The 17,033-nt window shown below is 41.5% G+C and overlaps 1 protein-coding gene across 1 annotated transcript in view; it reads left to right on the top strand.

The window, feature by feature from the left end:
- The window catches only part of MPDZ (multiple PDZ domain crumbs cell polarity complex component), a 798,673-nt gene that overhangs the window by 417,231 nt on the left and 364,409 nt on the right, over positions 1-17,033 (top strand). The window contains exon 27 of the mRNA XM_085633687.1: positions 4,045-4,155. Coding sequence (XP_085489813.1) covers positions 4,045-4,155 — 111 coding nt within the window. The remainder of the gene's footprint in view (positions 1-4,044; positions 4,156-17,033) is intronic.

Genomic DNA, 17,033 nt, shown 5'->3' with positions numbered 1-17,033 from the left:
CCAGCACTGACCCTGAAAAGTACTTACGACCATACTTACCACTAACTCAGTTTTCTCCCATAGGAAACCATTGACTGTTTTTCTGTGGAATTTCTTCTAAGTGTCGATTTTTGCAAACTACAAATATTCTTTAAAAATCGTACCAACTGTGAAAACGTAATTACATACGTGTTTTAGATAGATGTACCAGTACTGAGCCTAGGAGCCCAGCACTGGTTTACAAAAGTAACAAGAACATACTTTACCTGCAACTTGAATTTTCTTCCATAGGATAACATTGCCTGGTTTTTGCTGAAAAAGCTTCTAAGTGTCGATTTTGCAAACTTACAAATATTCGTTAAAAATATCCTAAACACATTCTCTCAACTGCTTACAGGTGGTACCCTAGTGCTGGATCCAGGATCCAACACTGAGCTAGAAAAAGTAACATTAACCCCACTTACCTGCTAAGTGAATTTCCTCCCATAGGATAACATTGGTGATTTTATTAGAAAAAGTTTCTGTCAGCTTTTAAAATACCAAAATATTGCTTAAAATCCCAACAGTAACTAAAATGTATTTAGTCACCTGTTTCGAGGAACTGTCCCAGGATTGAATCTAGGATCCAGTCCTGGGGTTAGAGAAGTAATCCTAAATGTAATCAATTGCATTTACTTAGAATTTCCCATTGAGCTCAATGTATAATTGTGTTGGAATTGTGTTGCCAATTGCAACAAACTGTAACTATTACATTCAAAAGACTATTGCCTATTGAAAAGTATTTAACTAAAGCATCTCATTCTGAGAAAGTATATTTTGATACCTATTGTTGGATCTAAAATAAAACAACCATATATTTTTATATACAAACCATTGGCCTAGAGTTCAGTTCTTGAGTGTGTGAGACCATTTGCTGACTGAGTGTGTACAACAAATGCTCTACACTGTCCTCTGATACTGCCTTACTGCTCGACCAAGCTACCACTTTAGAGAGTAAGGGTATATCTAACTTTAGCCTCTGCCAAACCTTTGGGGACTGTGGACTCTGTACACACTGTACCTATTTGGAAACAGTATATACAGAGCCACTTTCCTACAGTGCCTGAGTGTTTATGTGGGTGGTGTGTGTGTAACTCTGTGCATAGATGTGTGAGTGGGTGATTCAATGGGTGCATGGTTTCAAGAGTGCATATGTGATGGACTGTATGGGTGGGTGAGTGAGTGAATGTATATCTCAGTGGTACATGTGTGAGTAACTACATATGTGAAAGGCACCTTACCAGGCACCTCCAGTAAGCGCCACAGAGCTACGTTGCAGAGAGGTGTAAAAAGGAGCGTGGCCTGGACCACCTCTGAAACGCAGCGCAGTGGCACTTACTGGAAGCACCTGGAGGGCTAGTTGGCCCCCAGGATTGAAAGGGAATGAATTCCCCTACTTTAAACGTGCCACAGGGCATATTTGCACACATGTCACCTCAGGCCCGCCCCCTCCGTTCACCACTGTACAAACGCGCCCCGTGGTGCATTTTAAGTTGGGAGATTAAGTCCCCTTGAATCCTGAGGGTTCCTGGGGTCCAACTATCCCACGCGGTGCCTCCAGTAAGCACCACAGCTCTGCGTTGCAGAGAGGTGTAAAAAGGGGCGTGACCTCTGAACACCTCTCTGCAGCACAGCTCCCTGGCACATACTGGAGGTACCTGGTGGGGTAGTTGGCCACTAGGGACCCCCAGTATTCAAGGAGAATTATTTCCCCATCTTACAATGCGCCAGGGGGCGCGTTTTTTTATTTTTTTATATACATTTTATTGTGGAGGGCCCCGACCAGGCCACTCCTGGCCCCGTGGACCCCATCTCCCGGGGCCTGGCCTTTCCGTTGGGTCCCCAACGCCAGTAGATAATGTGTGTGTGTATATATATATATATATATATATATCTCGCTCGGCTCCTTTTCTTTTTATCAAAAGGAAATTGTCGCACTCGCGGGGCGTTTTGAACACAATTTATTGAAAGAGCCAAATGACCAGCAACAGACGCGTTTCGGCGAAAATGCCTTTCTCGATGTCACCAGCACAACGGAAACACCATGTTTTTCAACGTAACCCTTATTAACAAAATAAAGAAAGGACTCATTTGGTCGCTCTAACATCAGCGCCATTTTGTAATAGGTAAACATTCATATGTTGGTGCACCTTAACAGTGTTCGAAAATGTACGTTTATATAAATTATCAGTAATTGAGAACATTTGTAAGTTTACCTAACTGGTATTTATATTGAAGCTCCTCTGAAACAGTTTCAATGGCAGTGGAAACTGTTGTGGCTTAGCAAAGATGGAATGTGAATAAGTGATTTCGATTATAACAAATGATATTAAAAGATGCTTTGCGATGATGAATTGTAAAAGTTTAACAAAGAAAGAGAAAAAAGAACAAGAGTATAAAAAGCTTGTAATTTTGTAAGTTTGAAATGTTAATGACAAATGAAATAACTCTTATGAAACGTATATTTAGAAAGGACATGGGCCGATCCACGGCGTGATGGAAACTTTTGCACCATGAACAGTATGCTAGAAAATCGACATAATAGTTGATATGTACAGATGGGTTTATATAAACGTACATTTTCGAACACTGTTAAGGTGCACTAACATATGAATGTTTACCTATTACAAAATGGCGCTGATGTTAGAGCGACCATATGAGTCCTTTCTTTATTTTGTTGATAAGGGTTACGTTGAAAAACATGGCGTTTCCGATGTGCTGGTGACATCGAGAAAGGCATTTTCGCCGAAACGCGTCTGTTGCTGGTCATTTGGCTATTTCAATAAATTGTGTTCAAAACGCCCCGCGAGTGCGACAATTTCCTTTTGATAAAAAGAAAAGGAGCCGACCGAGATATTGTTGCAGAGTCCACACCCACAAGTCTGCACCTGCCTGCGAGTGCTCCGCTTTTGTGTGGAACAACGAGCGGATATATATATATATATATATTCCAAAATGCGCAGCGTCTCTGCCTTGTTTAGCCACACACGGACCACATACTTGGTGCAAATTAGATATTTATTTTGTGGATGTCTCCGCCATCATATATATATATATATATATATATATATATATATATATATATATATATATACACACATATATATTTTGCTGGCTCATCTTCTTTTCTTCTTTTATCATCTTAAAACATCTACATTTGCAGTGGGCTCTATGCAGTCAACCTTTACTCGCACAACATTTAAGTCATACCACTTCCTTCTTGCTTTCTGTTCGATACAACACCTACAGATTTCATTGGACTCCCGCAATGTCAATTTGTTATTGTCGTCTCATGAAAGGATCAAGAATTGGAGGTTTTCATTTCCTCTTCTCCTATTTTCAGTCAGGTTAAATAGCTGCTTTATCTGCAGGAGACAAAGTAGTTTGAACCCACATAATAAAGCTGTTATGAGATTAGCAGTGAGGCAGCACTGTTGTCGCTTCTGAGCTCCCAGCACTAATAAAGCTAATTATGGCCACCTATTTTTAACACACAATTCATTCTTGGTGGTAAAGTCTTTTAATGACACGTATGCCATGAAATAGGAGGAGGAGGCAGCATAAGTAGATGGTACTGTGGGATGCACACAAGCAAGGGACTACCTTTGGTTTGTGTTGTGCTGTTAAGGAACTATGTGCAAAAATCCTTAGCATCTATTGGGAAGCAGTGACTCCAGGGAAAGCTGTCCTCCATTTTGAGCATATGATGATGATGAAGAGAGCGGCATCTCCTGCTTTGTGCACCCGTATAAAACCAGCGGATTTCTCCTCTAAATAGGTAACTTCACCTTTGATTAAAACTCAAGTAAGTGTATAACTGCTTGTTGATCTTGTAAAAGGGTATGACAGCGAATGAAAGAATCATTCATCGGAAGCTATATGGCAGTGCATTATGTATGTAATTTTAGAAGTGTGATTGAACCAGAGGTGTACTTTTGCTTTTGATGAGGAATAAGGGACAAAGCACATCTTGGAGACTGATTTCCGTGTGTTTTTTCTAATAGTACCTGGGAATTTTTGTTCCAGGTGGACGGAACTGACCTCAGAGATGCCAGCCATGAACAAGCTGTGGAAGCGATACGAAAAGCGGGCAATCCGGTTATCTTTTTGGTGCAGAGCATAATAAACAGACCAAGAGTAAGTACTGAAAGAGTGTTCTGGAGCCCAATGTAAGCGGCACTGCATGTTTTTAGATTGTTGTACTTTCGGCTATGGACAATGCACCTGACTAAATATTCATCCCAGGTCACACAGTGTCTGCTCTATTGTGGAAGAACTAATCATTACCACAACAAAGATGGATCAACTTTACATTATATGGGTTGCAGTCCCTTTAGAAATAGAAAATATAATTATTTTTAAGTATTGGGAGTTTTATATAGTGCACCAGCAGGCTCGTGAATTGTGCATAGTTTTGTGAATGTTGTACAGTCCCTTTCAAAATATCTGACTTTTCCCTGTAACTGCACTCTTCTCCTACCGTATTTTTGCTTTGCTCTGCGTGGTCCTATGGATAGTATTCTCAGTACTATTTAGGGTACTGCATCTTCAGAGGCTTCATGCATTAAAGTGAGCAGTCAAACATGTGTACTGTGATTAACTGGTGGGCTCCTCTCAGTCAGACACGTGATTCACAACCTCTGAACTTTCAGCAGAGATTAAAAGAAAATACGTATTTTCAAACACTAGCAGGAGTAACATTTTTAAGACACTTCTTTCACTTTGCAGTTGTTTGCATTAGTCATAATTATGGGTGAATTAGTTGTCTTCTAGTGGTGGACCTGATGGTTAGCCATCAAATAGAGCAGCATTTTATCCCTTTTCTCCAAGGATGAGATTAAATGTTCCACCTTTACTTTTGTGTTCTTCTTTCCAGAAATAAACATCTTAATCCCTTTTAAAATAAGGCCCGCAGCAGGTGCTTTCACTATTGTGTTACTTTTCTTTCGATCTACTATGTCACACACAGATTGTTTTTTATTTTACTTCGTTGTGGCAGTGGAAAAAATATGTAGATTGAGAGGAAGTTTTTTTCTTCCAGCAACACTTGTATTCCACCTTTCCAGTTTAGAAAACGCCTCACGCTCAACTTCTCTACCCAACGTGCCACCTAGGTTAAAGCAGCACTGAGAAATGCATTTAGAATCGCCTGTGCTTCAAAGCATTCCCCTAAGGACAAACTATTTGCAGTTCAGTGTACAGCACTGGAACCCTTTACAGAATTATGCCAATAAAAACATTATTTACCTTTAACAGTTGTTTTACAGTGCATGAGATGTAATGAACTCCCATGTGTTGGGATGAATTCCACAAAAGTAAAAAATAAGCCGGTATCATTTGGTGCTGACTGCTTAATAGTCTAAATATGTTATATCAACAGGAGACATTGTCCATTCTCATTCAATACATGGGGGATTTGCTTATAGTTTGTCCTACATACATTTTGCCCTGGGTGATGTTGTAGTGTCTTAGTCATTTTCAAGAATTCCACCCATCAGTTTTGTGTTTCAGTGGATAAATACATGCTTTTGAGTCAAAATCTACTGGGCTATATTCCTAAGAAAAATCTTGGGCGGTTGTCTGGAATAGTAGTTTGCAGGACATGGGCATATATACCAAAAACCTAGCTCCTAAACCAGTACTACAGCAGATGCTACTTTCTATCCACTGTTCCTTTCTGGTATCAGGCCCTTAATTCTTGCTGATCAAAAGAACCCATATACATTCAGTTTTTGTTATGATTAGGAAACTGGCCAGATTAGTAACAGTTTTCAAGATCTACTTTTTGAGAAACAAAGGGGTTACTGCTTCAACCTCAGATTCAGAACTTATATCCAGCACTTATGTTGCTGTATCTTAAGATGTTTATTAGCAATCGAGTACTGTCAGGGCCAACATATTTTTCTGATTATTACCAAAATCAATTGTTTTTTAAACCCGGTCTTGATACCAGATCATCCAAAAGGTCATTCGGACGTTCTGTTGAAGCCATTCCAACAGTTCACAGCCCTTTTCTACCTCAGTGTCATGATTCTGCCTAGTTACAGAGTCCTTGTCCTTTTTCATGAGTTTTCTCTCTGGTGCCAGAAAGCCACAATGACACTGTATGCCTTCATTTATTTCAGTGCTGGTCATGAAAGCACTGTTCAAATATAGGTTTTCTGTCATGTATGAACTATCTCACCCTAACCTTGTGGTAGTGAATAGAGGAAAGAGCAAAGCATCTGTATCACTGTAGGAAAATATGTGATATATAAATGAAAATTAATCTACATAGATGCTCTGTTGGCAGTAATTTTGTTTGTCATTTGATGTAAACAGTTGTTAAAATATGTACATTTAGATGTTACTTGACAGAATTTCGAGGTAACCTTTTTTTTTCTCAGGAGTCATTTTTGGTCAGGTGTTTAATGGTTACTTACCCTGATAAGGAAAGCCAACTTTAACTGATCTCTGAACTTTAATGTTATCCATGTTTATTAAGCCTTTTTATAGTATGAGTGAAGAGTGCCGTAATACAGACAATAACCCCTGTAAAGCGTCTCAGAGAACATTGGACTCTATCGACTGTATAGTACTTTGAATAGAAATAGCTATCTTGTGCTTCATTCATGACAGCAGACATTTCAGTTTTCCATTTTCTGCAGGAAAACGTTTTCATATTTTTACTGTCTAGAATTCCCTAGGAACAACCTGCCTATGAAACGGAGAAAAAACTGCTTCTTAATTTCTAACTATAAAAGTACAGTTTACACTTAAGCGATTCTTCGCCTGTGACAGAAGAAATGACCCAGAAGGTGTTTAATTTTCTCTGTATCTTTAGACATAATTCTCTAGATGGTAGATTCAGGTATGGGTGCATAGGATAAACCTTCTATTATTAACATTCTTTCTTTGAAGCCTGTAGTTAACTTGCACTGTACCCAGCTACCTTCTTGTTATTGTTTCTTCCAAATTCAGGAACATAGAGGCTGGATAAATTAGTGGGTCAATGGCACTCACCATAATGCGTCGTCACTCCTTGTCTGTAGGATCCTTTTTATTAAGACCTGAATTCAAGAAGGTTTCAGCTCTCAATTTTATGCTTTATTCATACACTGTCCATGGCTGAATGGCAGGTAAGCTAGTTTCTAAAGGCCATTCTCAAATTGCATATCAATGATGTATTGGCTTGCAGGGTTTCCCCCAACAAAGTATTAGTGAGCCTATAGTTTAGAGGTACCAGACATACAATAGTGATTACAATTTCTTTATCCTTCTTCTGCATCCATCAGGAAACACAAGTTCTATGCTGGGAAAGAACATAGTGTCTCCTTATATGAGACTAGAATACGTTGCATTTCTGAATACTGGTGACATCACAAATACAGCAGTTGCCATGGATAAGGGAATTTTATAGATAAGGGAATTGTTCCCTATATAGTTACTGTTCTATGTATTTTACATAGCTGTTGTTTATTTTACTAATATGCATATTCAGTTTGTACCTTTTCTCAGTGTAGTGCAGGAAGATAGAAACATCAGCAGATCACAGGTGCCTTCTTATATTGTTTTTTTTCTGAGTGAAATGGAAACTACTAAGGAGTGCTTAAGTTAGGGCATTGAATCTGTTTGATCATAGGTGGTGAAAGACATAGTTTTTGCAATAGTCGATCAATAAAGCACTTCAGCATTCTAATGAAAGACTTTCCCTTTCAATAACTTCAGTACAGTTTTATTTTTGTGATTGCTAACTTAATACAAGAGAACTGTTTTGCCATTATCATTTGTCTGTGGGTACGTCTTAGCAGCAACCATAGTTCTCTGAAGGGAATTTGTTTTTAAAATAATTAAAAAAATTTAAATTAGTATGGAGACAAGAGAATACTTTGTAGCATGTGTGACTATCGATAAACATGCTCTGCATACTCCTGCCATCTAGTATTGGGCACGGATGCTGGCAAATTGTTTCGAGTCACAAGATACATTGTGACTCTTACCTCAGCCCACAAAACACCAGGACAAAGACTCCACCACAGGTTGTATTTTTATTGGGTTTGGATGCTCCAGTGGCAGCTCCAGGATCAGCATCTTAAACCGGACCTTTAATGCCAGTGATCGAGGATTTGGTTCTGAAAACCTCTGTACCAGAGAAGAGACTTTGTTTGGACTCTACTTTGAGTTGCATCGACATAACTTTTAAGAAGCAGTTCCAACTAAGAATGACTGTTGTGGGAGGATGTCATGGAGAGAAAGCCCTTCCAGTTTTGAAGCAGATGTAAATCTTACGTCCTCCGCTACGACCATCATCCTGTGTGCAACCTCTACTTGTGTCCTGAGCATGAGGAATCTATCTTTTCTCAGAGCAAGTAGTTAAGGTGCAAAAATACTAACTAGCTTTGATGGGAAAGTTGCAGCATCAGAGTGCACCTGAAACACTAGACATATTTGGCCTAGAGGATATCATTGACACCAAGGGAGAAGAAACAAGGTCTTCAGGAATCCAGCTGATGCAAGGAGAGCAAACCCAAAAGGTATGTCCTCCGATGCTTTGAAGGTGGAGGAGCAGGGGGAACTTCCATTGCCCCATAACAAAGGACCCAGTAGGGCCTCCATTTAACAACAGCCACTTGAAGATCAGCCCTTTGGACCAATCTTGTAAGCACCCTCACGTTAAGGTTGAGCACCACTCCAGAGAAAGTCTTGCATCAAGACTGGAGGCAAGTCATAAAAGGCACTGAGCTTCAGGTCCGGCTCCAGGCTTCGAGATCTCTTGATCATAGGAGACTCCTTCAGCTTTAGGAAAGACTCTGGTGAATGAAACTAAGCCTCAGCACCTATCTATGTCTATTCTACCTCGAGCCTCTAAAAGCCCCATTTCAGAGTCCAAATATGTTTAGAAGCTGACTCCGAAACATACACCATGTTTGATTCTGAAGCAGGCCTTGATGTCGAGATCAGACTCGAGGAAGGCCCATTTCACTTTAGAGCTTCCTTGGGTGCCCAATGTCTGGCAGTGGGAGTTTTTCACCCAACCAATCACAGGGCAAATATTAGCTTAGCCAAACCTATAGATCCAACACCAAACACCTTAGGCACCCAAGAAGTGAAGGGCTCTCCTTCGAGGAACAGATTTCGGAGGAGCTACAGTCCTAATCAAGTTCCAAAAAGATTAGGGACAAGGCCTCTAGTCCACCACGACAGCCTCTCACTCCTAGACCTTAGTCACTATAAGCATCTCCTCAGCCCCATACACCACCAGATCTGCCTCAGTCTTGCACACTTCCGACCCCCTCAGTTGCTACGGCTCTCTTCCAAGTCTGACCACTTTGAGTCAAGACTCGGTCGCAGTTGGGTGGGGATGATCCATGGGAAGATTACCACATAGATCCACAAGACGATCCTGACCTTGAACCCTACCCTGTTAAAGCTCTCTCCCAGAGACACCACCACCTACCATGCAGTTATACATTGGGCAGTGCACCACGAGAAGATAAAACTGCACACCAGAGGAGGGGGGAAGATTTCTTAGTTGAAACACTCTCTAAGACCAAGAGAGCTGTACAGTACCGTCTAATCTCAGGAGCATGGTTAAATGCACCACAGAAAACCTAAAAGACCCGATCAGGCTCAGTGTGTGTCTAGGGACAGGCTCTGCTGGACTCTTTGGTGGTACATACAGACAGGAACATGGCCTTGGCACAGACAACAGAAGTTGCTCCACCCTCAGATAAGTAAAGCAAGAAGATTAAGGAACCTGGGAAATCTGTGGCTTTGGAGTCAGCCATTCAGCGTGGTATTGCCAGTTAAGTCAGACTGCTCTCCAGATATGATTCTAATAACTGTGAGAAAATGGAGGTGTTGGCCAGGCACTTCTTTGAATCCTTTTGCAAATTGGGGCAGGAGATAGTCAGCTCAAAGAAGTGATCTCAAATACAAACATTTGTTGTGAGATGGACTCTACAGATACTACATCTAGACAGATCAAAACCAGTGTCTTGCTTAGACACCATTGCTGGCTGAGAGTCTTGGGTTCAGACTGGGAGTGCAACAGCACCTCATTAGTATACTGTTCGATGGAGAGCTTCTGATTGGCTCCCAAGTTGATTGAATGCTTGAAAAATTAAAAAGGACACTGAGACTGCCAAGGCCATGGATGCACTGCAGATTCCCAAAACCAAGGTCTGCCTTTTGCAAACAGAAGGTGTGAGGTGGCCCATAATCATCTGCTCATCATTCCTTTCAGAATACATAGGCAACCACGCCCTTCAGTAGAAGTGGCAAGAGTTACAGAGGCAAGGGTATAGGTGGTTCCAACAAGAGTGCCTCCTCCTAAGCAGTCATTTGCCCTTTAGTTCCCTGATCAAAGAAACACTGATTAAGGGAAGGCTGAGGTTTTTCCTTTCACAGTGGGAGAAAATGTCCTCAGACAATTGGGTGCTTGCGGTGGGACGGGGTGGTACTTTCTGGAGTTCAACACCACGCCTCCAAACATTCCACCTCATCACCATAGAATGAGTCAAGACCATCTATGGCTATTGTAGGAAGAAACAGGCACTCCTTGAAAAAGTTGATATAAGCTCCTGCCACCAGTAGCGTCAAGGAGTCTACTCTCTGTATTTCCTGATCCCTAAAAATGATGGAGCTCGGTGGCCTATTCTAGATCTAAAGCCCTTGAACGGCTACATCCTGTCAGAGTACTTTAAAATAACCACCATGCAGGTCTTCATTCCACTGCTGTTTATGGGAGCACATGACGACTCTTGACGTCTTGAAGAACCCCATAAGCCCAGCACATGATTGCTACCTCTGCCTTGTCGTAAGTGGTCCATACTACCAAGTCAAAGTTTTACCTTTCTGTGTTATAACAGCTCCAAGAGTGTTTACCAAAGGTCTAGCAGTGGTGGCTGCACAACTCCATGGAAGCACTTCATCTTCCCTTATCTGGCTGATAAAGAGCAGAAGACGAGAACACTGCAGGGATTATAGTGTTGATAGAGTTCATGAACTCCCTCAACCACAGGTGAGCATTACCACAGACACCTAACTGTTGGTGTGATCAGCATATTTAAACCATTTAGTGGTGCAGAATACATGAAAGCAAGAACATCTTGGCTGTCATACCAGTTACTTGCTATTTAACTGGCTCCCACAACATTTGACCCTCACTTTCAAAGCAAGACAGTCTAGATAGTGACAGAATACATGACAGCATTGTGTTACATCTAGAGACATATGGCATTGGGCTGTTCGGAACCGCCTTCTGTTTCTAACCGAGCATCTGCCATGGACAACAGTTTTTGCAGACCTCCTAAGTGGGTCGCATGAATAAGTCTACAATCAGAAGATGAACTGCAAAGAACCTTATAGCCTCTTCAAGAAATGTGGCTCTCTCAAAATTGTTCAGTTTTCCATGATGTTAAGCGCAAAATGGCAGTTCATGGGCAATGCACTGAGGATTAACTGGTCAGGGATATGAGCTTACTCATTTTCCTCGGTTACCTCTGATTGCCTACATTGTGAAGAAAATGAAGCAGCTATCCATGACCCTCATTCTAGTGGTACTAAATTGGGTGAGACGACCTTGGTATTCCATGCTGCAGGAGTAGTCTGTGCACCCATACTGAGGCCTGATCTAACTCGACATAAGGCGCAGCTCAGATATCCAAACCTCAGGAAATTGAATCTGGTGATCTGACACCTGAGGTCCTAGAGTTTGGCTACCTTAAACTCTTCAAAGGGGAGTCTATGAAATCATGTGTGAGGCATGTAAACACACTATTTGGGCATGTTATGATGTTACGTGGGCAATATTTGTTCATTGTTGGTTGTGAAAGCAAATAGATCATCTTGAAGTGTCTCTTCAAGATATCATCTGCTATTCATACACTTGCAGAAAGCGGGATTATCATACACCTCTTTTCATTTCATTTAGCAGCAAATGCAGCTTACGTGCAGAACAGGCAACATTTGTCCCTCTTTAAAATATCTGTACTCAGGGACTTCAAGGAAGGCTTAAAGAGGACCCTGCGAACTGCTGAAGTGCCATCCTGGAATCTGAATATAGTTATAACAAGGATGATAGGTCCTCCTTTGGAACCATTACACCTTTTTGGCATTCAGTTGTTTTGAAAGGTGGCCTTCCTGGTTGCTTTCACATCTCTGAGGAAAATTAGTGAGCTACAAGCATTGACTGTTTATACAAGTATCCAGCTATAGAGTGGCATTGGGAACAAACCCAAAGTTCTACCAAAGGTGATCTCGTCTTTCATGTCAAACAGACAATTGAGTTGTCTTCTTCTTTCCACACCAAGGGGCTCATTACGATGTCGGGCGGAATCACTTCTGCCCGACACGACTCTGTCATGGAACCCACCGACACCCAGATTGTGGTCCCGACTGCCCCATAAGGATGCGACCGAACAGTGTTCGGTCACGTTCCTATATTTCACTATGGGAGCATTCATTACAGCTGTAAATCATACAGAATGACTGCCGTAAGGTGCAGGGACCAACCGGAGGCCATGCACCAAAGGTGGCCCTGCTGTGGGCCCCCAAACACTCGTTTACGACATGGTTTTCATGTCGGACAGACCAGCATGGAATCAATGTCGGAAAGCATGCATTGTAATCTCAAGAGCAGAAAGAGCCACCCTTGAGATTACAGGCCGCATTCCGACTGGTGGATGGGCTCTCTCAGCCCGTCGAAGCCAGCCAGAATGAACGGCCGGTTTCCTTTCTGACCGCCTCCATTAAAATCTGGTGGTCAGAAAGGAAACCGACCGGCCTATTACGATGCCGCCCTTTGGTCAGAGCCTTTAAGGCCTGTATCGCAATCGGCCCCTTAGAGATTCTGGTGAAAATATCATTACACGCATGATGTTAAGAGTGAACTCACGTTCTACATTGACCAGACTAAATCCATCTGCTAAACAAAATAATTGTTTGTTGTCTTTGGGAAGCCTGACTTAGGAAACCCTATTTTCAAGGAAGGTATTGCTAGATGACTTGTTAGATGTATTCAAACATGTTATTCTAAGGCTAAACATAAGTTACAGTTAATAACTAGAGCACATTCCACAGGCAACAAGGCAACTGTTCTTAGGAAAAATGCCACTAGCAGACATTTGTAAGGCTGCCACATGGTCTACACCAAACAAATTCACCTAACACTATTGTGTGGGTTTTCAAGCCCATCAGGTGGCCTTAGTTGGCCAACAGTTTTAGAAATGTGTTCCAAGAATCTGCATCATCTGCCCACTAGCCACCGGTTAGGGTAGAAACAGCTTTACAATCCATGCAGAGCATTTGTATCTACAACCACATACACTGCAGACAGAATATGTTACATACCCTGTACCCATCTTTTCATAGCCTATTGGGCTGTAGATTCATAAGTTCTTGGTATAATGTTTTATTTTGCTTTCATTGTGCTAGCTATTATGCATATTGAATTGCTTATATATTAATCATTTAAAATGATAATTAATTGTGTCATGCACTATAAGCTCGTGTTCCAGTTGTACCACATCAGCTAAATATTAAACCATTTAATTCTACCTATGATTATTGCATTGTCATGATTCTTCTAACATGTACATTAGAAAATAATACATTATGTTCCTTGTCATTTACTGTTTTGTGGACGTTCAGCCCCCAAAAAAACATGATGGGGAAAATAATGAATCTGGAAATGGACTATGGTCAACTTTTTCTTAAATAAATTCGCCATATGTCATATCAAATGCCAAACAACTTGTTCAAATAAGGGCTTATTTTGATCTGTTATTTCTTATCCACTCCACTTTCAGAGTCATGGTGTCTTGATCCTTATGGACGTAGGCTGAACAGATGCTTAAATTGTTCAATACTGGTTTTTCCAATTTTAACACATGAGGGAGTATATGATAATCCAATGCCTTTGGTCCATTAGCCTCACAGCTGTGTTCACGTTAATTGAATAAATCTGATGTAAAAAGACAGGGGGGCATTACTAAGGAAGTAACAGATCTATATGTCAACAAAAGGATAGTGTTAGTTTTCCTGTAACCACCTGGTTATAGCCTGTAGTGCTGTATATGCAGATGCTCTGCACAGTCCTGCCACCTGGTGTTATGCACAGACGTTAGTTAGTTTTCCTTTTGGCTAAGACGCTTCTTGTCACAAGAGCGCGCTTGACACCTCCCCTAACCCTCAAAATGCACCAGGATAAAGAATTAACTTCATATGTCTTTTCCCCCAGATGGTGAGTAGTGGCAGGGAGTGTATTAGTGAAAGTCATAATGAATGTATTGTGCACTGTAAAAGAGCACGAGAAACATCCAAAATCATGGCTCACCTCCGGGGTCGTAAGTGATGCCAACACTCTAAGTATTGTAAATGGCCAGTCTCATAGGGAGTCTTTGCTGTTATGCTTGTCATCAAGGACTACATTTTGTAACTTTTGAGAAAAGTTAGTGACATTTTTAGCCTCAATCATTAGATGGTGGGATAATGCATGTAAACATCCAAATAACAAGCTTTAAAACTGCTGTTACAGGCAATTCAATTGTTTCTCAGTTTCAGCTTTTGCCCGGAATCTAAAAAAAGCCCTTTTCAATTAAGGTACCAAGACTCATAGAGTCTGTCTTCTTTCTTGGATGAATTATTTCTAAAGAACTTTAGTATAGTTTTGGGAGGTGGAAATATTAATGTTGTTGAAGCCAAATGTGTCTTTCAATCTTGTCACAACATGCTATTTTTCATGAAATTGAATAATTGTTAAAAGCAATAAAACTTAACAGCAAAAAATAAACAAGCAACATTTTTTGCTATACCTCCAGTTTACAATTAAGAGTTTACCTTCGCTCCTTCCTCGTGTTTACCTATATTAAAGGTCTTTTCAGTCTCTCTTTCAAAACATTATGCATGTTTTGTGAACATCTTGCTCAGTGGTTCATGATTTTGCCTTTTGAGCTTCATTTCACCAGGAGAGGCCATGGTACACAAGACTATACCCTTCCTGTCAATCATAATTATCCCAGTGTTAAAGATGTCTCTGATTTCCGGTGGAATGATTTGACGATTTTAGCCATGTGCAGTCATGGTTGCCCTGTTGGCTTAATGCCTAGATCTGATCTCGCTGATATAAGAGTAAACCTGTAATAGTCATTGTTAAGGTAGTGCTGACCAAAATGGAAAAAATCTGTACCAGTAAAGAAGAAAACTGTTATTTGGATTTGGAAGTTTTCCACTCAGTAGGTAGGCTATAATTCAGCATGGAAACTACTATGTCGAAGCAAACCCAAGTTGTTGTAGCATGATCTTTTATTTAAATGATGCTTTCCATCATTGACAATCTCTAAAGTGGGTAGCAATGTTTGAGAAGTCCTACTAAAGTGGCTGCACAATTCTCCTTCCCTCTACACCTGACCTGCAGTCAGTATATCCATCCATCCATATACAAAACTGTTGCCACTGTGAAAAGTCACACATTTTGTTTGTTTGATCTGTTAATTAAAGATTTTGTTGTTATGTATATGAATACAAATACGAAATACCAACAGGAGAGACATCATATAGAGCCAGTTGGTAAATCACAAGTCTATATCGCACATCAACAGCTCAATTTTCTGGTCACATCAGCAAACTTGAGCATGCCTGGTAAGGATAAGTGACACATTACGCCAACCAAAGAATCACCCCGCTTCGTATAAAAATGGCATGCAAACAGGTTATGATACATTATATCGTCTACTATGCAATGCTTGTCAAGTACATAAGCACGTTTCTTATGGCTTCACTCTGCCATAGCACAGCAATTTGATTATGGAGTAAAACAGTTTTCATGAAAAACACCCAACGTGGGACAAACTATTGGGAATAGGGAAGGGAAGGGGAACATGGGCCGCATGGGAAAAGTGTAGGAAACACAGATCCCAGTTGTCACAAGACGGGAGCCTATCCATAATCATATGGATGCATAGCCTGACTGCCAGAAAACGACCATTCAGTGTGAGATACAAGGGACTCTATCCACACATTAGTACGAGGTTCAGGCCAGAGGTCCACCCCTATATAACCCACTATTCATCCGGAGTAGTTATGTCTAACGGGTCATCCGGCACCGTTAACCCTTGTAGCGCGCACAACATAGCTTTCCATGCGGCGGAGATGGGGTATTTACGGAAACCCAACGTATCTTCCCTTACCCGGGAAACCGCTTCAGCCTTCAGCCAGTTCATCATGGAGAGGAACCAAGCTTTCATCGGCGGGGGCTCTTCTACCTTCCACCTGCGGGTGATAAACCACTTGGCCACAATGAAGCCCAAATCCAGAAACCAAGTGGATGCTTTGTGCTCTTTATTTATCAGAAATACACCAGTAATGCACGCCTCCCAAGTCCGTGGCACCTCTCTGTCTGTGTCAATGGCTAACGCCAACAGCACCCCCCCATAAGCATGCAAAGCGGGGCAGGACCAGAGCATGTGCAACAGATCGGCATTCGCCAGCTTGCAGCCTGGGCAACATGCATCCTGTCTATGAAAGTAACAACTGATTTTATCTGGGGAGAGATACGCCCTGTGAAGAATGTAAAATTGGATTACCCTAAAACGAGCGTTTCTGGGGACCTGCTTGGGACTCTCCAGGACCACAGACCACTCCTGCTCCGAATAAGGGCTCCCCCAATCAGCCTCCCACTTAATTTGCAACAGCAATAAGTCTGATTGACTCCGCAAACCACTTCACTAGATGGCGTCCCGTACCCATCACATGCACATATTGCATTAGGAGACGCGTCATTGCAGCCGTCCAGGAAGCATAGTTTAAAAACTGGCCTGGGGAAATTCCATCTTCGTTCACGATATCAAGGAACGGAGGCAATGCGCCTTCCCCTTACAGGTCCCCTAAGGTAGTTATACCAACCCCTACCCAGTCAGTGAGAACCGTACTCTGTACATGACCCTGCATGGTCGGCATACTTAATACGGGCACAGCAGGCGCGTACAGAGTGATGTCTGGTAAGATGAAGCCCCCTGCGGAAACAGAGGAAGAGG

This window comes from Triturus cristatus, chromosome 2_1, assembly GCF_964204655.1.
Source record: "Triturus cristatus chromosome 2_1, aTriCri1.1, whole genome shotgun sequence".
In the NCBI taxonomy this organism is placed as follows: domain Eukaryota; kingdom Metazoa; phylum Chordata; class Amphibia; order Caudata; family Salamandridae; genus Triturus; species Triturus cristatus.
The sequence above is the reverse complement of the archived record's forward strand: the minus strand, read 5'-3'. Positions and strand labels throughout refer to the sequence as shown.